At 33.0% G+C, this 23965-nt stretch overlaps 4 protein-coding genes across 6 annotated transcripts; 1 reads left to right on the forward strand and 3 right to left on the reverse strand.

Annotated features, from left to right (window-relative positions):
- Positions 1–5693: 5693 nt before the first annotated feature.
- LOC107954016 (uncharacterized) lies at positions 5694–9440 on the reverse strand. 3 transcript variants are annotated; one of them, XM_016889463.2, is made up of 4 exons: positions 9113–9440; positions 7054–8318; positions 6834–6906; positions 5694–6299 (listed from the first exon to the last, which is right to left on the reverse strand). In XM_016889463.2, exons 1-4 carry the CDS (start codon positions 9209–9211, stop codon positions 6144–6146), a joined length of 1593 nt encoding a protein of 530 aa, XP_016744952.2. In that variant the 5' UTR covers positions 9212–9440; the 3' UTR covers positions 5694–6143. The 3 variants fall into 3 exon arrangements, with proteins under 3 accessions (XP_016744952.2, XP_016744953.2, XP_040953420.1); XM_016889464.2 differs by having other exon boundaries at positions 8689–9411; XM_041097486.1 differs by having other exon boundaries at positions 5694–6329; positions 9113–9405.
- Positions 9441–9840: 400 nt separating this feature from the next.
- On the reverse strand, positions 9841–12338 carry LOC107954015 (transmembrane 9 superfamily member 12). Its single transcript, XM_016889462.2, has 2 exons — positions 12176–12338; positions 9841–11956 (listed from the first exon to the last, which is right to left on the reverse strand). The coding sequence occupies exon 2, from the start codon at positions 11884–11886 to the stop codon at positions 9919–9921; it is 1968 nt and encodes a 655-aa protein (XP_016744951.1). The 5' UTR covers positions 11887–11956; positions 12176–12338; the 3' UTR covers positions 9841–9918.
- Positions 12339–12419: 81 nt separating this feature from the next.
- On the reverse strand, positions 12420–15152 carry LOC107954018 (adenine DNA glycosylase). Its single transcript, XM_016889466.2, has 6 exons — positions 14701–15152; positions 14523–14582; positions 13857–14074; positions 13215–13756; positions 13022–13128; positions 12420–12716 (listed from the first exon to the last, which is right to left on the reverse strand). Exons 1-6 carry the CDS (start codon positions 15043–15045, stop codon positions 12633–12635), a joined length of 1356 nt encoding a protein of 451 aa, XP_016744955.2. The 5' UTR covers positions 15046–15152; the 3' UTR covers positions 12420–12632.
- A 1553-nt stretch (positions 15153–16705) lies between these two features.
- On the forward strand, positions 16706–19792 carry LOC107954014 (glyoxylate/succinic semialdehyde reductase 1). Its single transcript, XM_016889461.2, has 8 exons — positions 16706–17119; positions 17316–17426; positions 17520–17621; positions 17806–17907; positions 18275–18390; positions 18621–18699; positions 18770–18940; positions 19541–19792. The coding sequence occupies exons 1-8, from the start codon at positions 17015–17017 to the stop codon at positions 19628–19630; spliced, it is 876 nt and encodes a 291-aa protein (XP_016744950.1). The 5' UTR covers positions 16706–17014; the 3' UTR covers positions 19631–19792.
- Positions 19793–23965: the final 4173 nt, after the last annotated feature.

Below are 23965 nucleotides of genomic sequence, written 5' to 3' on the forward strand. Positions count from 1 at the left end.
TTATCGATTTTTCGCCTATTTTAGCTTTTAAACTTATATTGTTTGTCAAATCACCTCAAAATAGATGGAAAAGTTAATGTTTGTTAACTTTGTTGATGTAACATTCATATGTATCCATGTTAGCAATTAATTTTTTTTAAAAAAATTAAAATTTTTTAATTAAGTTTAAATAATTTAATAATTTTAATAAATTTTGAATTTTTTAACATTTAAAAATTAATTAATTGCTGATGTAGCAATCCACATGTATGCCACATCAACAAAATTAACCGACGTTAACTTTTTCATCTATTTTAGGGTGATTTGATAAACAATACAAATTTAAGGGCAAAAAGATGTGAATAAATAGAGAGCTAAAATGACTTTTTTGCAAAGTCTGAGGGCCAAATAAGTCCTTATGCTTTTTTTTATTCAAATTGCCGATATAGTAAGTACACACGTATTTACAATTTTGATCCATGTATTTTAAATAGCTGTATATCAAATTTATACCAACATTTAACACCTAAACTAATGGCTAAACGAAAAGACGCGATGGATGCAATTAATTCGAAAAAGAAAACCTTGGAAAGCTGAAAAGAGAGGGATTGTTGCAGCTACCACTGAGAGATAAAGGCACCAAAATGATAAATAAAGAAATAAGAAAGCAAAAATGGTGCAATAGCTCCTTTTTCTCATCATTTTCTTTGGCTTTCTTTTTTCATTAACAAATCTAAAAACCATTTTATAGCAACAAAAACAATTTACTTTTCCTCTCTTAATGTGAACTTGAAATAGTAAGCCATTCGAATTTTCAGCTTTTCTTTCTTTTTTTTATGAATATCGAAAAGTCTTAGCCTAGAACTTCAACTTGCAAGGCTTTATTTCCCAGGGACTTCTATTTTGATTAGGTTAAATTTTGCTTTTAGTTCTTGTGTTTTGTGAAAGTCTTGAATTCAACCACTATACTTTAATTTGATCAATCTTAGTCCCTATACTTTTCAAAATGATTAATTTTGATCTTGACCCAAATGATAATAGTTAAATTCGTTTGGGTAAATTCAATTACTAGTTATGCGGCATGCATTATGCATACAATTAGGGGAGATATCAATTCGGTTTAGTTGGGTTTTTTAGATTTTATGAATTATTCATCATGATTCTCAATTCCGCTGGTTCAATTCTCAATTTTTCAATATTATTTAGACTTATTTTGATCAAATATGCTTTGTTTTATGCTTTTAAATATTATTTGACTAAATTTCAAAACTTTTTCATAAAATATTTCTAAAATTCTTTTTCAAGAACTTATAAATTACTTTCAATATTTTAAATATAAAATCTTTATTTCTATATTATAAAAAATTTTAAAATAATAATATATTAAATAAAAAATAAAATTTGGTTCAGTTTCAGGTAACTTCAATTTTTAAACTTGCATTCCATAAACCGTTCAAACACCTTAGTTCGGATCGATTTTAGGTTTTACTTGCTTAGGCCTACATACAATTGTAGATTTAGTCTATATTATTCAATTGGATCATTTTAAGTCTTTATACTTTTCAAATTTAAAAATTTCAATCTCAACGCAATTGATATTGATTTTTTAGTGAGTAATATATGGAAATAATAAGTTGATACAATATTACTCATGATAATGTGCTTGCTATATCAAATTTTAGAAATAACACAACTTAATAAATTTTACAATTATTACTTAATGAATACTGAAATTTTAACATTTGAAAAGGACAATAAATTATAAAAATAATCAAATTAAGTATACGAACTAAATCATTTCAAAACATAAATCAGACATTACCTACTTAATAACTATAGACAAAACCCACGCATGATTTACGCAAAATAAACTCAAACCCAAATATTAAAAATTTGGAAGCTCAACTTTTGTCGATTGTGCCAAAGCTTCATTCACAACCGAGAACCGATTTCTAAATATTATTGCACATTAATTATTGAAAGTAAAATTATATTGTATGTTAAATATATTAAATTTTAATTATTATTTGAAAATTTTCTATTATAGTATTTAAATTGACAAGTTGATATATTTTAATTATATTAAATAATTAAAATAAAAATAATATTTTACGTTAATTATTGTAATTAAAAATATAATAGTTAAACTTAAGTAATTATTAAAAAAGACAGATGGTAAATATTTGGTCTTACTACTCCATTAAACATATAAAACTGATAATTAATGACAAACAGAGGGAAGAAATAACAATGAAAAATGCTTGTAATGGGGAGTTTTTATTTTGATGCATAAAGTAGCTCCTCATAATCTTTTTTTTTTTTTCAAATTTCAAGTTATATTTCTGCCGGCTACGGTGGTTTAGGTTGGTTTTGGAGGGGACCGAAGCCTCATATGCACTGGTGTATTTTGTTGTGGTGGCGGTGTACCAGGTACCGGATCCTTCTTCTGCTGCAGGCTACGACAGACCGAGCTTTGAGCAACCAAATTATCTGTCGTAAAGTGGCGTTTGAAATCAAATTAGTATTATATGCAAATTTGAATTTGAGTTAATTACATCAAACATTTTCAGACAAAAGTCCGGATTTTAAATTCTTATTTAAATTTTAATATTATTTTAAAAAATATAATTAAAACATATGGATCAAATTATTAATATACGTGTATTTACTAAACCGACAGTTTGGAATATGTTTATATTATAAAAAGACCCTCATAAATTTTAATATCACTGTATTTTTTTTTTCTAATATGTCGAATTTAAAATGCTCTTGTGGTAAGTATGCATTTGATTATAAATTGATCCCGAGTTTTAAACATTTATGTTAAATCCAAATTGACATTTAATCTCTAGATTATTAATATTTATATTTAACAAAGAAGAAAAAAAGCTCGATTGATACAATACAAATTAGGGGTGTAAATGAGATATAAATGCTCGCAAGTTACTTGAGTTCAACTGTTCAAATTGAAAAAGCTCAAATTAGACTTGGGAAATATGAAGCTGAGTTTGAGCTACTCGAATCAAATTTGAGCTTAGTAATACTTGGTTTGAATTGCTCCCAAACCTTATTAAGCTTTTCATCTTCAATATTGAAAAATTTTATATTATTAAATTATGTTATTGTCATTAATATATATTATTAACCTTAAGCTTAATTATCGAGTTAATCTCAAACTTGAATACGTAAAAACTTAATTGAGTTTCCCAAGATTAATTATATATTAAGCTAAATTCAAGCTTAAAAATAAATATTCAATCCAGTTTAAACTAAATTTCGAGCTCTAAATTTTGAATCAAACTCGAACTTGCCAGTATTTGAATTCATCAGTTCAAGTTGAGAATAATTTAGAATCTCAAAGAAAGTTGAATACAATCATACAATTAATCCTAAAATTAAAAAGAAAGTTAAAAAGATTTCAACCTTGAAAAGCTAAAAGTCGGTAGATAAAAGCACCAAAACGTGAAATAAATTATCCTAAAATAGTAATTTTAATTTCTTTTGTCAATACAATTGCTCTAATTATGAAAATTATTCCAATCAGTAATTGTCATTGAAAATTCTATTAATCCACTAATAAATTGTTGACATGACACATTTGCCTATTGTGTGGTTAACACGTGACATTTTTTTACTTTTGACTAAAGTTAGGATCTCTTTACAATTAGTCTAATTTTTTTTTTGATTTATTTGCAACATTAATATTTCAATGGTAACATCATCAACATTTGAATTCTCTTTAAAAAGAGAATCCAATAACGATAGTGACGAACCAAGACCATGACTCCACTCAATTCAATGGGCTAACCTACCACTAACGAACCGATGACCTCATCGATTCGACGACCGATCTGATTTAAGAAAAGCATTGATAAACACCTTTAATTCATATTATCTACATAGCAAGTATTGGCGCATGGCCGTAGCTAAGGGATAGGGCCTTGGCCACCTTTTTAAATGGACAACACAACTTTAGTCCCTTCCAATTATAAAATATTCAATTTAAACCTTATGTGTATAAAATTTTTACTTTTACTTTCAACCTTTAAATTTTTAAAATTTTATTTTAGCCCTCAAAATTGAATTTCTAGTTCACCCTTGTTTATACATTTACGGTTTGATCCATTTATTTTAAATATACCCTGTCATATTTAAATTGACATTTAATACGATAGTGAGACTTTCAAAATTCAATCTTAATATTTATAGATAAATTTAAAATTTAGATGGAGAAAAAAAAGAAAAACCAAAATTATTAGAAAGGGAAAAGAATTGAACCTTGGAAAGCTGAAAACGGAGGGATTTCTTCATATGGAACTGATAGATAAAAGCACCAAGACATTAAAATAAGTAATCAGAAAGCATATATGCAGCAGCCACTCCTCTTTCCCTTAATTTCCTCTTTTTCATTTCTAACTTAAAAAAGATACCATTTATAGATAAGCAATATCATTTTGATGTCAACTTCAAATGGTAAAACAACTTCATCCATTAATACAAAACTCGGTTTTCCTTCTTTTAATTTTCCCTGTAACTTCTATTCTGAATACAGTACAATTTCTCTTTTAGGTAAAAGGATTATCAATTTTGAAAGCGAGCAATTAAAGATAATTGATTATACCGTCATTGTTTTTCAACAATTTTACATAAATTTGATTAGTATAATAACAAATTTAGTTATCATATTTACACATTCTATTAATTTGATCATGATTTAACAAATTTAACATGTAATATTTTTATAAACATAATAATGTTGAAGTTAAAATTGTTAAATTTTTAGAATCAAGATCAAATTAACAAAATATATAAATATCAAGAACTAATTTTGTTATTATTACTTAAAATTAAAAAAAAAAGACTAATTTACTTAATTTCGAAATTAAGATGATCTAAAATGGTTTTTTATTTTTATTTTAAATTTCCCACTAACTTACTAATATGAAACTATGGGTGCAAGAACAATGACGAATATATTATATCTGAAACGGTACCAACAAAATTAATCATTACCTAACAATCTAACACTACTTACTTATACCAAAATAACTCTAAATAAGACCACACATTTAAACCAAAACATGGTGCACAAAGGTTTACAAAATATGATAAACATTAAAAGTTTGTGCCAATTAAACCAAATTAAGACCTATACATGCATTTCATGTAATTAACGTCTGGTCTTCGATCTTTTATTAGAAACTCGACTTGAATTAGTCAGTCAGGTTTGCTGACTTTCTGTTTTTGGTTGCTTTGGTGTGAAGGTTGTGACAACGGCAAAACTTGCACCATTTTAGACATGTTTACGTCATCATGAGCTTAGCTCATCAGCATAATACAGCCTCATACAAATACTTCAAACCCTGCAAGGCTAAAATTCTCAAATAACTGATATCTGAACCGAACTGGCCCAGCTGATTCAACAGGGAACTGGTTGGTCTCATGGTTCAATGGGGTACATAAAACCGGACCAAACCAGTTGAAACTGAACCATGTTGTTGAAACCAGACCAGACTAGCCGGTTCAACCAGGAACCGATTGGTCTAATGGTTCAACCAGACCGCTTGAAACCAGTTCAACCAGGAACCAATTGGTCTAACAGTTCAACATGGTATATACCATATAAAGCTAGAAATCTGAAGAATTGGCAAGAACCGGATAAAAACTGGGAACCGAGAACCGGTTTCTCGATAATTGTTTATGGGATCCTAAAGTAGTTGAACTATCGCGGACTTTGATTTTCCTTCTGTAAAGTTACCAAATCCATATACAAGATGCTAACATGAAACACTTCATAAAACTGACCCTGAACATGAACAAAACTCTTACAAGGCAAAGGGCATGATAATTTTAGATGGTTCTGTATTACAATAGCTGATAACATGGAACAGATCCTAACTGCTAACCTATTCCAAAATACTGTTTATACTTTCAATTTCCTGTTGGGGAATCCGGAGATTTACCTGCATGTCAACGATGCTGCATAACCTCGTAGAACTACTTAAGCACATCTAAATGTGTCACAAAACCTTTAACTTCTACTTGTTACACATATCAGACATTGAGCCACCTATCTGCTCTGTAAAAGATAATCACGGCAAAGACAGACATATTCACAACAAAAAGACATCACCTTGCTTGTTCCGTTGTAATTAGTACCCCTATTACCCTTTCGAGATCTCTTTGGCCACGATATTCTTCCATTTGTCCTTAAGGTCAACTGGAATACGGGTTGAGTGGAAAACAGGACGACCATGGTCCAAAATTTTCCTCCAGGGGATGTTTTTGTTTACTTGCGATGAGAACTTATGGACCAACTCCTGAAGTCAAGAAAATCAATTCTTGAAATCCTGTAAGAAACACGCATGCCTAAACACTAGTGTGAGGCCTGCAATCTAGCATAAGTAACTATGAATCGGGCCACTTCAGGAGGCAAGGCACCTTTTCCCGGGCATGTGCCGGTAAAGGCAAAAGGCACAAGAAAGGCATGCCTCACCTCTTCAAGATATATTGCACCAAGTCTGTTTCAATTGCTCAAATAAAGAATAGGAGAGAGCAAGTAAAAATCTTTTTGTTAGCATAAAACCACTACTGAGGAAAATATACAGGTGTGCATGTGTATGTCTGAAGCTGAGAACTTAAATATTCTTAACTTAAGGGGATCTTTGTCAGATCAGGAACTGAGGAAAGGCATCCTTTTAATAAGTTGGCAAAGGATGCAGGAAAACTTTTAGAAAATAACTTACACATCTATAGAAAGGAAACATGAATGCATGCTAACCAATTGAAGTTAATACATGTTAGCAAATACAGAATTTGGGAAAGGTAGAAATGAAGTGTCCCTAAATTCATACCTTCAACATATCTTCCTCTTCAGCTGTCCAGTGTAGTCTCCTACGTTTCTCAGTACCCAGTACTGGGAGCAAGCTGCAATTTAGATGAAAAAGTAAGGTAATTTCAGAGCAAAAGAAGTTAACGAAAACCGAAATCCAAAGTATGATACTAGCCACGTGCAATATGAATCTTTTAGAATGTTTCTTTCCTTGAATGAAATATAAAACCAGAGCAACTTACGACCGCTTAGTTGATTTTGCGCGTTCCTCAGATATTTTTACTGCTACAGTTTTTCTCTCTTGGTTCACATTCATATTCTTTGCACTGGTACTTGGTTGAAGTGATGACTTTTCTGGTGAAACAACTTTCAGAGGTTGTGCCTTGTTTGCTCTTTGTTTGTCACGCTTTTGATGTGTGACGAGTGTCTCGGCATCTAAATTGCGTGATACAAATTCAAAGCTTTCAATTACAGGCACTTTTGAACTAGATGGTCGTAATTCCCGTCGGTCGTCACCAATTTCAGCATTTCCACTATCAGAAGAAATTTCTATATCTTCCTCCATCATTTCTCTGTTCCCAACATTTTCAAACCCATGACCTCTAGAGATGTTTTGCTCATTGGATTGTTCTTTCCTTATGACATCAACACCCTGTGTTTCTTCTACAGTTCCTACACCACTTGAACTGGACGGTTGCTTTTGCTGTCGGCCCTCACCAATGTCATCACCTCCACTATCAGAAGAATCTTCTTCAACTTCCTCCATCATTTCTCCGTTCCCAACATTTCCAAACCCATGAGCTCTAGAGATGTTTTGCTCATTGGATTGTTCTTTCCTTATGACATCAACACCCCGTGTTTCATCCTGACTACGATGTCTAGTCTCTTTACCATCATCATTCAGCCCATTTCTACAATCACCACAACCCACTTCCCTTGCCATTGTTGAAACACTTGCTCCCTTCATGCTTACTGTTTCCCCTTCCCGCTCTTTGTTCCTACTATCCCTTCTCAAACATATAAAGTTGGACAATTCCTTCCTTGCCAACATAGCTTCTGTCGTCAAGTCTTTGAACCTGGCCACTTCTTTCTTGTACAAACAATAAGGGCAATAGAATTTACCCATATCATCAAATATGGGTCTCCAAGTCATGCATGCCTCGTGTAAAGCAACTGGGCAACCATTTTCACTGCAGACCAAAACCTGGCCGCTTCCGCTGTTGCATTCAAAACAATACTCTCCATTTAACCAATCAACAACAATGCAGTCTGCATGCTTTCCTCTAACACATCTAGCTACATCATCATCCCCCTTCTCTTCATCACGATCATTCACCTTGTCATCAACATTAACAAGGGCATCACCATTTACATTGCAATTACCCATTCCATCAGCATCAGCATTAGCATCACCACTGCTATTATTATCCTTATCTTGACCAGAACCAGTATCCTCATATGCTCCATGATTCTTACCATCTACATGGCGATCCTCATCACCTTCATGCTATGCCAAAAGTTTATTATAACGAATCATCAAAAACAAGTCATATTAGCTTGACTAAAACATTAGTTTCACTTCTTACAGTATGACAAAACATATAAAAGGCTTCAATCTCTTAAGAAAGTCTCAAAGCAATTTCCATAAATTTTCAACTTTCTCTATAAACAACCGAAAGTTCTATTCCACTATTTTATGATTATTTGACGGTTTGAAATAGCAGTGACAGCACCATCCGCCACAACTAAAGACCTCAATAGCAAATGTTAACAAATTTCACATCAATGCCACAAAGAGCAGTGTAAGTGTGTTAACAAAAAAAATCTCGACTCAAATGAAATCATCCAAGTTAAGTTTTAGGGTTTCAAAATTTTACCTTATTTGATTTCATGGTATGTCGGGAACTCGAAGGCAAGAGAGCACTTGTATCACGCATTGGAAGAAGATAGAGGGATCGAATACAAAGCAGAGAAAGACGAGGCGTGTTTGAGAAGAGAGACGAGAGTGGGTACTGGGTTTTTTTTTCTTTTGTAAAAGCAAATTTTAAAAGTACTTTTTTTTATGATTTTATATAAAATTTGGTATTGGTATATTTTTTGTTACATTAACTTATTATTTTATATTTTTATTTTGAAATAAAAAATAAAAAAAAAGTTTTATATTATTAAGTCTACGAATGATTTCACCTTTAAGTTGCGGGTTCTCGAGAAAGAACAAAATGTAGAAGAAATAAAAAAGAATGATTTCCCGAGAAACAAACAGAGAGCAAGAAAAAAAAAAGGGGGAAAAGAGAAAGGTACCTGACAACGGAGAGGAAGGGAGAAAGTCGAGGGGTTTGAAGAGGGTATTGAATTTCTAACTCCAGACTTAACAACTCCAACTTTTCTTCCCATTTTCATTTCTTAGAGATTTTTTTGAGATTTTCCTTCGAATTTTATTTGGTAATTTTCTTTTCTCCCGATGTTTTAAGTCGTTATCGGAGGAATCGCTGCTGTAGGAAGCATTTTGGTAACGGGGCTTGGCTATTGATTTGCAATCCTCACGGTGGTTCGTGTTTTGAGGAGGAAGATGAAAGCCTGTGTAGGCCTACGGGTAAATCGGGCATTGGGATTTGGTGGATTCGGCTTTAACCAAGCCTAGCCGGTAGTAGCCACATTCATTCGGGCCAATAACTTAATATTTAGTCATTTAGTCCCTGAACTTGGCAAATTTTTTCAACTTAATCCATGCTTTTTCTGGTCCACACTAATTGTGGAACTTGACAAATTTTCAATCTTTTTACATGCAAGATCTAAAATGCCCATAGGTACACCTGTTTATAAAAGGATTAATGTGTTTTAAATATACTCAACATTAAGGATTCAATTATTTAGAGACAAATTTAAAATTTGAACCATAATTAAAGAGTAGTGAATTGAGAAAAATAAAAAATATCAAAGGGTTATTAAAGAAAATAACCTTGTCTATCTGATATAAGAAAAAGAGAGAAAAATAACGAAGTTAAAACTTCAACAAAAAATCAAAACAATGAATCAATGTATCATCCTCCCATACATTGCCAAAAGTCTTTGAAAAAGATCAAACAAAGGGAAATTTTTTAAATCAATTAATCAATCTTAACGGACGAGAAAAGATAATGAACAAAATAGAATGATGTGATGAAACCAATGGTACCAGTAGCCAACATGATCGCAACCGCCATGATCATTGAGTAACCGAGGTAAAGAACAGCTGAAACCGGGCCACTCAAGCTCTGTAAGTCGAAGACAAGGTAGTTGATGGAGTAGAGGAAGACATAGAGCGAGACGGAACTGGATGCGAAGAATGCGTTCCACCACCATCGCCAATCCTCGACACAAAGATGCATGTAAGTGAGGACAACAGATACTTCAGCACAAACGATGATGAGGAGTAGAAGGACGATAAGCAAGAAACCGAAGACATAGTAAAACCTGCCGAGCCAAATGCTTGAAAGGATGAAGAAGAGTTCGATGAAGAGGGTTCCAAATGGAAGGGTACCAGCACCGAGAACAAGTAGCCATGATGGATATTTGCGTGCAGGGATTTCTCGTGGGATTTGGTTGGTTCGTACAGGGTATTGGATAGGTTCAGCTCGGGTACCGAAGTATCCTCCTAAGAGAGTGAGCGGAACCGAAATGCAGAACCAGAGAGATAAGAGTATGAAGTAGAGAGAAATCGGGATTGCACCGGTACTTTTGCTGCCCCATAGAATGAAATTCAATGCTGTAAGGATAACAAAGACGATTCCTGGGAAGAAGCATGCAACTGACCAGGAAAGAGACCTCCATCCTTCTGCAGTTCCTTTGAGAGTTCTCCAAAGACAAACAGCGACATATCCGGCAGCTATACCTAAGAAAAGATAGAGAATGATCATCCCGGTGAGTAGCATTCCTCGTGAAGCCGGTGACATGAAACCCAAAGCTGCAAAAACTATAGTGACTAAAGCCATTCCCATAATCTGAACTCCATCACCAATCATCACGCAGAGAAGCTTCGAGTGATTAGGTTCTCTGAAAACATCACCCACGACAAGCTTCCATCCGGAAAGCTCCTCATTCATTTGCGCTTGAGCTTCTTTGTCAAGTTCCTCGTACCTTGTCAAATCCCTCCTTACGGTTCTCAATAAAATAACAAACACAATACCGGCTAAGAAAGTGATCACCATTAGAGAATTTAGAATCGAGAACCAGTGGACGCGTGAACCTTCCATCTTCAAATAAGCATCCCAACGAGACGGCCATCTGATATCACTTTTCACGAATTCAACCTCATAAGTAAAAGAGATCCTCTCTTGTTCCCGTATTATCTGCGATTTGTCTAGCTCCAATGGGCAGTTCACAGAGGAGATATTGTCATACATGTGAAGTTTAGTCGTGACTTCTGGATCATATTTAACACTACACGGAATAACCTCGAAACCAACAATCTCAAAACCCGAAGCTTTCGTCTTATCAGCTTCGGAAATCACACCCATCCCTTCTTCCCCGGTCCCGATTATCTGCACACCACTCCCTTCATACTCATGAACCAAAATTTTAAACTTAAGGTGATTGATAATGTAATCATCATTACTATTCGGCGGAGTATACCCAATCGGGAATCCCGTCCATTGAATGTTAACCCCATTTTGTTTCGTAATCCTCATAACAGGCAAATTATCGAGAATCATATTCACTTGATACAAATCTCGAGTCCTTTGTTTCAAAAGCTTAACCTCGCGCTCGTTCAAAGGACTGGTAGTGCATAGGTAAAGAGACTCATTCACATTCATTCGAAACCGATAAGGTGAGTTATCGATCTGATCTCCCATTAGAAGCTCACCGAGATTCTCGGCACTTTTCTTAATCCCACCCATCGGTTTACAGTAAGGAAGACTGTAATAACTAAACGGAAGCTCGGTTTCGATTGAAGTCAAGGAATTAATTTTAGCATATATAGCATCTTTAGTCGAATACGTATGCATGTAACTCCCAGGCAAGTAAAATCCATAACAATGATGAACAAATAGAATCAATAATTGAAAACCCCAACAGATTCCAGGCATGTTTCCCATTGATAGCTGCAGATCTTGAAAAATTACAGAGCTATACCCTAAATTGAAGCATTCAATATGAAAATGGAATCTACACAATTCACAAACAACAGGTTTTTCAACATTTAGTTTCAAACATTGATTAAACTAAAAAAAAATCCAAAACGAAGAAAACCCAGATTGAGAATTTGCATATTAGATCCAAATTCATAACAATAGATTGAGAATTGGAAGAATAAGATCTAAAAACAAAAACCCATATTAGTAAAATGCTGAAAAAACAATAAAAAAAGAAGATTGGAGGAAGAACCTGAGAAAGATCTAGCAGATCAGAGTCTCCTTGCCTTTTTGCTTCTTAATAGTTTAAGCTATTAGGAATTTTGCAAATAATCTGAAGATCATTGAACAGAGAGATTGGGGTTATATATATATAATGTAGGTGAGGAATGTAAGAACATATATGAACAAACCGAATAAAAAGAAATGGAAATTTGAGCTAGAGTCACAGTGACAGAGATGTCTGTTCCGGTTAGATGCTTATTGTCGGGTTTGGATCCAGTTTACGCGTGATATTATTAGCATAATTCAAAATTGTTAGGGTAAATTACATCAATGGTATCTAAATTTTGTTTAAAATTACATTTTGGTCATTCAACTTTCAAATCTTACAAAACTGTACTAACGTACAAAATGATCCCTCAATCGTTAAAGATTAAATATGTCATATATTTCCCACTTGTTTTGCCACCTAAGGTGTTCGACTTGGTTCATGAACACTTTGGCCTTTTCCTCAATGGGACGGAATTGTTGGATGTTCCGTCTTGTTTGAATTTTTGAACCATGGAGTATACCTGCATTGAGGAAACGATAAAGATTGAAGTAGGATTGATAGCAATAAGCGGAAAGTTTTTAAGCTGTGTTGCTCTGGTTCTTCATTTTTCTTGACATAACTCTATTCGGATCCCGTGTTCCACGTATATTCAAAATAGATTGAAGGACTCTCTAAATACATAGAAAACTATAAAAACCTGTACGTATCAATGTTGGATTAAAGATTCTAAAGCTTTTTCGAACTTTCTTCTGTTATATCATTCTAACCGGAGCTTATAAAGATGTTGAAATCTAGAAGCTACTTGGAATATCAATCATGAAATACCTTCCTTACAGACGATGTCAATCCCATCCTCGAAACGGCTTCGCAGTCCAAAAGCTTCCAATCCGTGGCGTTTATGTCATCCTCTTCGAACAAGACATGCTTTCCACCTACATACCAACAGAGTGAAAACAAAGGATACTTAATGAGGAGCAATATGTACGAATATATACATGTTCGAGAGAAAGCTCAGAACCTTTAAGATGTAACACCAACAACTCGACATAGATCTTACGGCGAATGTGACTGAAAACATGGACAAATTCCCCGACAAGTTCCCTAGAAATTACGTTACAGTTCTTTGGAGGGTTAAGTTTAAATGATTTCTTCAATAGTTGATCAATTAGTTTTCTCCTCATGGATAAGTCAGCTTCTTCATCCAATGTAACACACGGGAACTCCCAAAGACCGGCAAGTAAACCTTCATCCGGCCGTTTGACGAGAAGGACTCTGCTGTTGGATTTGGTTTGTTGCAATCTATCTTGGCTTCTGGATATCTCCACAACACTGACGGTGGAAAAATCATTTCTTTGTTTGGTTTTTACCACTTTCATAGGATAATCCATCACCATAACTGACTCATCATTTCTGGAATTATGTAACGCACGACATTGGCTCGAAACAGGACACGAAGTGCAGTTTGGGTTCAATGGGGTGCATAAAGTTGCACCAAGTTCCATTAGTGACTGGTTAAAATCCCCAGGTCGTGAAGGATCGACGAGTTGAGCTGCTAGCTTCCTGTATGAAGACAGAATCATTTCACAATTCCTAATCCCGGACAGAGAATAATTGTAAAAGAATTGAAACCAGAGGTGTTGCAGACACTAATAAAGCTCACCAGAAGTTCTTGACAGTAGTTTTGTCTTTTGGATTAGCGGAAATTGCCTTTAGTCTTGCAAGCACCCTAACTACATTTCCATCAACAACAGGCACTACCTGTTTGAATGCTATTGAAGCGATTGCTCCGGCCGTATAATCTCCTATTCCGGGAACCTTCCTCAAGGCAAAAACAGTATTCGGGAACTCACTTCCCTCAGCAACAATCATCTTGGCTCCCTAACATGAATATTTATGCATCAATAAACATTTTGGCCAGTTTTTATCCACAAATTGTAATCAAATGCAATACAATCATCATGGACATAGCCATACATGAAAGTACCAAACTGGGAAAGGTAAAAGTACCATGAAGGCTACTGTATTACAAGTCAGATTGTATTTTGTTCCTTTTACTCAATAAATAGACGAATTAATCTCTATATTAGTTCAAAGAGCATATTAGCCATTTCTCTTGAAAGTTTCATCCATTTGTAATTAAAAAAGGACTTGACTGACAGAATAACCAGATGATGATATGTTGCTCTTTAATGCATAGAGACCAATTTACTTACTTTTTGAATAAATGAGCAAAATACAATATGAATACCGGACCTCCATCATACTTTTAGAATTCGAGTAACATAGCAGCTAACATCAATGGCCAAAAAGGAAAACTAGAGCTTACCTCTAGAAGAAAACGAGCTCTTCTGTAATACCCTAACCCAGCCCACATCTCATTCACTTCCTGCAAAAAAATACCATAAAAAACAAAAGAATTAAACTTCAATTTAAACCCCCAACCACCGTAAACAAACAAATAGAACAAAGATAAAATCAAATCAGATCAAAAGCATTATAGAGACCTCAAGAGAAGCTTGGGAAAGGTGTTGAAGAGTAGGCCATTTTAACATCCAACGATTATAATAATCAATTACAGTTTGAACCCTTGTTTGTTGCAGCATCACTTCCGAAACCCATACTCCATATGCTCTCTTTTCTTCTTCTTCTTCTTCTTGAACATTTTCGCCATTTTCTGATTTTTTTGTTGATGTTCTCCATGGGAGGTCTCTTTGGTTCTTGTCGTACCATTCTAACAACGATGCCCTTATTTTGTGGGTATCTTCTTCGCTAAACAAATCTTCTATGTCACCTATCTGTTCTTCTTGCTTGATCAACTGTGGTCTCTTCGTTTTGTTGGTCTTCGCCATTGATAGATGAGATAGCAAATTGGGGTTGATTTTTTTGAAGTAAGACCAGCTGCTGTTGATGAGTGCCGTTTGAAATTCGATCCCGCGCGTGGGGAAGGGCAAGTAAAAGGGAAAGGCAACCATACCAAATCCCAAACCGAACCGAACCAAACCCGACTCACCGCTCCAACTCAACGAACTCAACGAAACGAAAGTTATATTGCATTATACGTCCTTAAATTATAACTTAGATTTTAAATTAATCCTAAACTTTAAAAACATTTTAATCGAGATATCAAAATATCATTATTATAAATTTTTCAGTCTAGCCATTAACGTAGATAATAAATATTAACTTAAATATGACATAGAATATATTTAAAACAAGTAAATTAAATTATAAATATATGTATACTTATTATATGGACTCACCTTGTGAACAACGTGGGTTTAATTTGATTTTTTTAAATTGTGTTCCTAAATTTAATTTGGGCGTTTGACGCTGATTTTTTTTTAAATGGGTTTTTTTTTCATGTTAAAAGTTGTCCTAAACTATTAATTTTATCTTATTTTACCAAAATGTGTACCACATTCAATAAGAATGTGCCATGTGCCACATTCTCATTGATTAATAGGTAAATAGGGATGAAATTAATAGTTTAGGAACTCTTGAGGACCAATTTGACAATTTGGGTATAATATAGAGGTTAGTTTACTAATACATCAATATAATTACACTCAAGTTATAAATGTAATATGAGGCTAATTGCCCAACCTCTTCTAACTACGATTCAAATTCTAAATTAGTCCCAAATTCTAAAATGTTTTCATTGAGTCCTCAAAGCATCATTATCATTTCATTAAGGATATTCATTAGTGTTAGTGTTAAATGTCAACTCATATATGACATTAGACTTATTTAAAAATTGTATATCAATTTGTAAACAAATATGTACATATCGCATTAATATATTGAATATGACATGTCAATTTGATTCACGTGCTTTAAATACGCTTTGCATCAAATCCAATGAGTAAGTTAAACATTTAAACCAATTATTAGATTGATAAAAAGATTTAATCGATACAATTTAAAACTTCAAAAACTCAATTACAACATTTTAAACTTTAAGACCAATTTGAAAATTGAATGATAGTTTGAGGACATATGATGAAACTAACCTTATAGTAACAAGATTTTATTTTGACGTTAAAAGTATCATGGAGGCCCTTATATTAGGAGCCAATTGCATTTTGCCCCTCTACTAAAAAAATGAGCAAATTAGTCTTTGTGCGTTAGATCAAAGGGTAAATTGGTTATTTTATTAAAAAATTTATCTATTTGTACTATTAAAAACTAGTGTGGACAATGACATGTCATATATCATGTGTACTTCATATTGACGTACAAAAAATAATTTTTAATGGTAGAAATGGATGAAATTTTTAACATAGGAAAAAGTTTGCTCTTTGATCTAATGTATAGAGACTAATTTACTTATTTTTTAAGTAGAGAGAGTAAAATGTAATATGCCTCTAAGTATAGTGGCCACTATGGTGCATTTACCCATTTTGACTGTCTTTGTATGACACTGAAGACTCAACAAACTACGTGGCAAATACTGATTGGTTCGAGACTCCAGTTTATCTCCATCATATACCACAGACTAACATATCCTCTGAGGATTCCGAGAATAGTGGAGCACGATCACCCTAGCTTTCAGATGCTTACGTGGAACTCATCCATCCATCCATCCATTAACCCACAATCAAGATAATCACAAATTTACATGATTAGTTTACTTCTAAAAACATTATAACACCTTAGTAATGGAGTACCAGATTTCAGTAAGCTATTAAATTACTATGGAAAAGTGATTTTTTATATACACATTTTTCCCTTTTTGGTAGATGAACTTATAAAGAAGAAAAGAGAGAGAGAGAGAGAGAGAGAGAGCAAACGAAGAAGGAGAAGAAGAAGAAGAAGATAATGGAGGTTGGGTTTTTAGGATTGGGAATAATGGGCAAAGCCATGTCAATGAATTTGCTGAAGAATGGATTTAAAGTCACTGTTTGGAATAGAACCCTTTCTAAGGTAGTTTCCATGACTCTCAACCTAAAAAAAAGTGATTTTTTTTTCTTACTTTTTCTTTGGATTATTATCGTCAATCTGTTGCAAACTGTTCCCATTTTGAGATCTGATTGATGGGTTTGCTTTTGTTTTTAGTTTTATGTATTGGGTTTAAAAAAAAATCAAAACTTTGATTGTGTTTTATTGTGTAAATTTGCAGTGTAATGAATTAGTGGCTCATGGTGCATCAATTGGAAAAACCCCAGCTGAAGTGATTAACAAGTGTACGATCACCATTGCTATGCTATCTGATCCTGCTGCTGCTCTTTCGGTAAACACTGATTCTTTTTTGTGTATGTGCATACAAATTGAATCTCAATGAACTGTCATAACAAGGAAAATTTGTGTTTTGATGATTGCTTAGGTTGTTCTCGACAAAGACGGTGTTCTTGAACAAATTTGCGGCGGTAAAGGTTACATCGACATGTCGACCGTCGATCCCGAAACTTCTTGCAAGATCAATGAGGTTATTAGATACTTGTTTGATGGTGTTTCTTTAATGTTTCAAAGTAAATAATGGCATGTTGGTTGGATCATTTTTTTTTCGTGTTTAACACTCCTATTTGATGCATATTGTTGCACGATTGAGCATACATATTGTGTTTATACTTAAAAAAGAGTGGGTTGAATGAATGAATCTACTCATGTAGGCGATTACATCGAAAGGTGGACGATTCCTTGAGGCCCCTGTTTCCGGTAGTAAACAGCCTGCAGAAACCGGTCAACTGGTGATTCTTGCTGCTGGAGACAAGGTAAGTTCGTGATTGACACGTGTTTGGACATGAGTATCGAGATATGACTCGGAAAACTTGCTCTATTTTGTTAGTCATGTATTTCTAGATAGAAGAATTATATGTTAAGGCCAATTAGAACAAACTAAATGTGCCATTTTATCAAAAGCTTATGTGAACTACGCAGATTTCTGGGTTTTTTTAGGATAACCAAAAGATCATAGTATGGTTTGATCATTTTCTTTGAAATACTCGTGTTTGATATGTTATAAGTTTATATTCATAGTGTGATGAAACTCATCCTTTTCCGTAAGATATCGTACTGGAGCTTCTATCAAATCACATTCTAAGCTTAAATGTTTGAGTTATTAACTGTTTGTAAATGTAGGCATTGTATGAAGCAGCAATTCCGGCTTTCGATATCTTGGGGAAGAAGTCTTTCTTCTTGGGACAAGTCGGAAATGGAGCTAAAATGAAACTTGTTGTCAACATGATTATGGGCAGGTAATGGTGGCTCATTTCGCTTTTTCATTTCCTTTTTACTTTTCGGAACACGAGTATGAGGATATGACCTTTCAAAGACTCTAAATGCATGAAAAAACTTACACCTGAATCAAGTAACATAGTTTCGGTTCAATGAATAAGTTGGAATAATCAGTTTTCAATTCTCTTACTACGAATTAAGAACTACATGAACTCGAAATCAAGGATCATAGTTCATTTTCCCTTTGCAGTATGATGAATGCATTTTCAGAGGGACTCACACTAGCTGATCGAAGTGGACTGAACCCACATGACCTTCTTGATGTGCTGGTAAGATCACAACTGATCGAATATTCTGTCAAGTTGTGGCAAATCGGTATGACGGCCTACTTTGTTACAGGACTTGGGTGCCATTGCTAATCCGATGTTCAAAGGGAAAGGACCAGCGATGCTCCAAAACAACTATTCCCCTGCATTTCCTTTAAAACATCAACAGAAAGACATGAGGTTGGCTCTTGCCCTGGGGGATGAAAATTCAGTACCGATGCCAGTAGCTGCTGCTTCCAATGAGGTTTTTCTGTTCTTTCAATCTTTGCTTGCTGTTTTTACTCGACCTCTATTGGATAAGGATACCTGTCCACAACTGGAATGTTTAATTTTGTTTCTTTGAAGGGTCTTGAAGAATCATATCTCTATACCCCATACTTGAAATATGCCTCAACTAGGTAAAAGTATTATGGAAGCCCCTATATTAGAAGTCACATTGCATTTTGGCCCCTCTACTCAAAAAATGGGCAAATTAATTCTTGGATGTTAGACCAAAGAGTAAATTGATCATTTATTTTAAAATTTTCATCCCTTTGTACTGATAAAAGCTGATGAGACTGACGGAATAATCAAATAATGACATATGACATGCCACATGTATCTCATTATGAATACAACGACCAGTTTTTAATAGTAAAAATTGATGAATTTTTTAATACAAGTATCAGTTTCCTTTTTGTTCTAACGTATATGGACCAATTTGCCCATTTTGTGAGTATAGGAGACAAAATGCAATTCAACTTCTCTTATAGGGGCCTTTACAGTACTTTTACCGCCTCAAACACGAGTATCAGAAATAAAAAACTTGATTTGTTATTACTTTTTTTATTTTTTGGGTTTGCAGGCTTTTAAGAAGGCTAGAAGCATGGGATTGGGAGACATGGATTTTTCAGCAGTGTTTGAGACCTTGAAGGTTCTTAAACATTCATCTTAATATATCGCATGGATTTATAAATGTCATGAAAACACGAACAAGGTAGGGGACTATATACTGATTTAGGGTTTTGATTCTTACTTTTGAACAACCATTCAGTATGGAGCTGGAATTTTAGTGCTACAATAAATAAATATAATTATATGAGAAATTAATATGGTATGATAAGTTATTGAGATGTATAACTAATCAATCATTGAAGTTTTGGAAGTCTTGAGATTTTTTTCATGACGGAGTGTTCACGTTTTATCATTTATACCTTCTTTACCACGTATTATATATTTATCATTTTAGTCTTCAAATGCTAGCGAATCTGCAAAGATTAAAAAATAGAAAGATAAAAGCTTTAGAGGAAAGACCATATTGAGATAAAAAGCAAAACATTAAAAAGTGAAACAAAAGTCAAGAGGAAGGAAAGCTCATAATAGGTTCCTCTTTTCACAGAAAGAGAAGGCAAGAGAGCAGTGACGAAGCCGGAGGAGGTTGAACTTGGTAGTGGCCGGTAGAATTGTTTTAAAGTCCCTTTAAAAATTGTAAATATATAAATTAATCCACCAAACATTTATAATTTATATCTGACCCCTTCAAGATAAAATTTCGACTTCAACCCTGTAAAATAGCTTAAAGAAAATGCTCATTGAGCTTACCTAAAAAATAATATAAATACAATATAAAAATATAACTATTCAAATTTCAATAAAAATACAAATTTATTAATTTATGTAAAAATAAAATATTAGAACATAACTAGCAAAAGAAAAATCAAAATTAGTTCACAGTTGTTTAATCATCAATGGGCAATTGTTTAATACGAAAACCAAGACCAAAGAGAGTCTTTTTCTCCTACCTTCTACACTTTGTCTCTCTCTTGGTGCGGTGTTTTCAAATTTTTACGACTACTACCAACCCTATTTTTTTGTTTGTCTTTATTTTACCAAATTTCCAACCTTAATATTAAGAATTAATACATTAGTTATAGATGTTTTTGTTAGGACCGGTTTTAAATTAAATAAATATAAATACATTTTTTATAAAAAATAATTAATTAATTTTTTTAAATAGTCTCGTTATAATTTGATTATATCTGTTTTTTTTAAAGCAAAAATGTTTAAAACTAGGCATAACCCTTCCCAAACCTATAAGTAAGAGAATAATGTGCTTCAATACACTCGAACCTACGTCTTCTTACATTGATAAGAGTATTCATGTTAATCTAATTAAGACTCAATCAACAAGTCAGTTATTAAGCATTAAAATAGCTTTTAATAGTTTGACTCAATAAGATGTTAATTCACTTTACAAACCAACAATGGAGGAGGGAGAGGCGAAGCCAGGAGTTCAATGTTGAGGATCAAACTACAATTTTAAAAAATTGGGATCAAAGGTAAATATTTATTTTAAAATGTTTAAATTGAATATTTTATAATTGAAAGGGATAAAAGTTAATATTATACCACTTACGTAAGGGGAGGTCAAAGTCACTGATTACTCCCTCTTGCCCCTGGTTGCAGGAAACCTCGTTCCGAATTTGAGGGGTAGATAACGGACTTAGCCCCCATCAAATGAAAAAATTTCCATATAAGTCTCTATTAAATGATTAGATTACAATTTAATTTATGGTAAAATTGCATCTTGATCCTCAAAATGAAGAAAATATGTTTAATCCCTTTAAATATGATGAAATCATAAATTAATACATTATAAAATTATATTTTGAGAGATCAAAAATTTATTATTCAATCCCTATCTTTAAAAAATTTTTGGATTCGTCCTTGTCTTGGTATCTCTTTTTCATTTCATGCAATCTCATTTTTCTTGCTTTTCTCAGTTACAAAATTTTTATAGAACTATAAATTCTGATACCCTTCATGTCTCACCTTTATCTTGCAATTTACCTAAAATCATTCAAACTCTCTCTTTTCATATTCCTACGAAATCCATCTACAAATCTGAGCCATCATAAAATATATATATTTTTTTAATCCTTCACATGTTGAAATTTGATATTTGCGTCCCTAGTTTTTAATAAGGGTAAACTACACCATTTAGTTACTAAATTATGGGTAAATTTTCATTATGGTCACTTAACTAAAACAAATTACAATTTAGTCATTGAACTATTCAAAAGTTTTCATTTAAGTCATTGGACAATTAAAATTGACTCTATATGGCTCTCTGTTCGCACTGTCTGCACCAATCAAATGATCTCTTTCCCTTTCTTTTCTGTAGTTTAGTTTTTTTTTATGAAACAACTTTTGACAATACGAATCTACGAACCAAAATTCAAATAACCTTTTTCTCTAATCTCCGATATTAACTGTCAGATCGACTTGGATTTAGGTATGTTTTTCTACTCATCGATGGATATAGATCTACTGTACCGATTGTTGAATTGTTACTTGGAGCTCATTGACGGAACTTAAAAAGAAAACTAATAGCTTAGTGACTTAAATAAAAACTTTTGAACAGTTCAGTGACTTAAATGCAAACTTTCAAATAATTTAGTGACCAAATTATAACTTTTTAAAATTAAGTGATCAATACGAAAATTACTTATAATTTAATGACTAATGGTGTAGTTTACCCTTTTAATAATCAACTATCAAATAACCTGGTAGATCAAAGGGGAAAAAAAGGGGTTTCATTTACGTGACTATTAATCAAACACTTTATCGGAAACTGAAATTAAATTAATTTAAAAATACTTAATATTCTAATATCATTTTCACTATGATGTAAGCAATTAGCACCCCTTTCCTTCAACTCCAAAAAGATTCTTTCTTCCTTCCAAATTCATTAATCAATTTATTATTTTTTATGGCTTCACTCCCCCTGTTTTTAAATTTTGCCTCAAACTTTTAAAACATTGGTATTGAAATATTAAAATATTAATATTATAATTATTAAAATTTTAATATATTTATTGCATGAATAATTTGAATGTAAAAGAAATAAAAAAAATCTCATAAAAATTTAATAATATTAATATGATGAAATTTTAATATTTACTTTTATCGGTATTTTTTTGAATTACTTTAACTTTGAACCTTCAAAGCTTAGTTAAATTACTGTTCTTTGGATGAAAAAATTAATTAAACTATTAAAATTTTGCATGATAACTTATGTAGCAATTCACGTATACTTTATAAAAAATTTAAGAAATAACCTATTGTATTAATGTTATTAAAATTTCAACAGCTCAATTAGTTTTCCTATTAAAAGAACAATTTCACTAAAATTTAAAAGTCGATGGGTTAAAAGTTAAATTATACCTATTTTATTACACATTAGGTCTAAGCTATACATACTGCGATGAATGATTAGATTATTTGAACATTTAAGGATTAATTTAAGAAGATTGGGTAGTTTAATTATTTTTGAAATCTCAAAATGTTGAAAACAGGCCAATATTAATACGTCTCTCAACCACCGAAATTATAAACAAATCTGAATTAGTCCTTTTAATACAAACACTTATTATAAAAAATATATATTTAGAAGATTCTTTTGCTGGAATAATCCAACTAACATGTTCGTGGCTGGCGGGTTGAGTCCCTTTATAAAAACAAAAACCATTGACTGCCTTAATCTGCTATGAAATACACTCTTCTTTTTCCTCCTCCTTCTCTCTGAATTACTTATGTCGAGTCAATATCCCGACAACGGCTACCCGAACGGGTGGTCCACTCATAACAGCGACTATGGTGGCGGCAGCTCTTCCACGACCGCTGTTTGGATTGCAGCCGGAGTATTAATAGCTATTTTGGTGCTGCTAGTGGTTTATTATTTCGCAAGGAAAGGCAAACTTTGGTGTTTCTCTTGCAAGATTGAATTTGGTTCTGGTCACACTCACCATGGTTCCTCCAAGTGTTGATATTTAAATTTCATATCAGATTCAGAGTTCCATTTCTGTGTGTAATCCCTTTCGGTAATGTAATCTGTAAGGGAAAAATATATTTTCGAGCTTTTTTTTGTTGGGGGTTCAAAATTTGTTAGGAAAAATATAATGTGTTTAATTGATGTTTCTTAAACTGTTATATTTATATATCACTCCTCGTTATGCTTTTATTTTTTTTTCATTTCAATTTTCTTTTTGATTAATTACAAGAAGGGTAAAGCCCTAACCATAATGTTACTAGCACAACTCGAACCTAAGCCACATCTAGGACAATGAATACCCTGACCATCAGGTCAACATACGGGTCTATTTCATTTTCCTTTTCCTTTTCTTTTTCTTTTTGAGAAAGAATACGTTGTTTATGTTAAAATAACAAGGGTTAATTTTATTAGACATCTTAAATTATGGTTTTGATTATAAATTAGTCCTCAAACTTT

Source organism: Gossypium hirsutum, chromosome D07, assembly GCF_007990345.1.
Source record: "Gossypium hirsutum isolate 1008001.06 chromosome D07, Gossypium_hirsutum_v2.1, whole genome shotgun sequence".
In the NCBI taxonomy this organism is placed as follows: domain Eukaryota; kingdom Viridiplantae; phylum Streptophyta; class Magnoliopsida; order Malvales; family Malvaceae; genus Gossypium; species Gossypium hirsutum.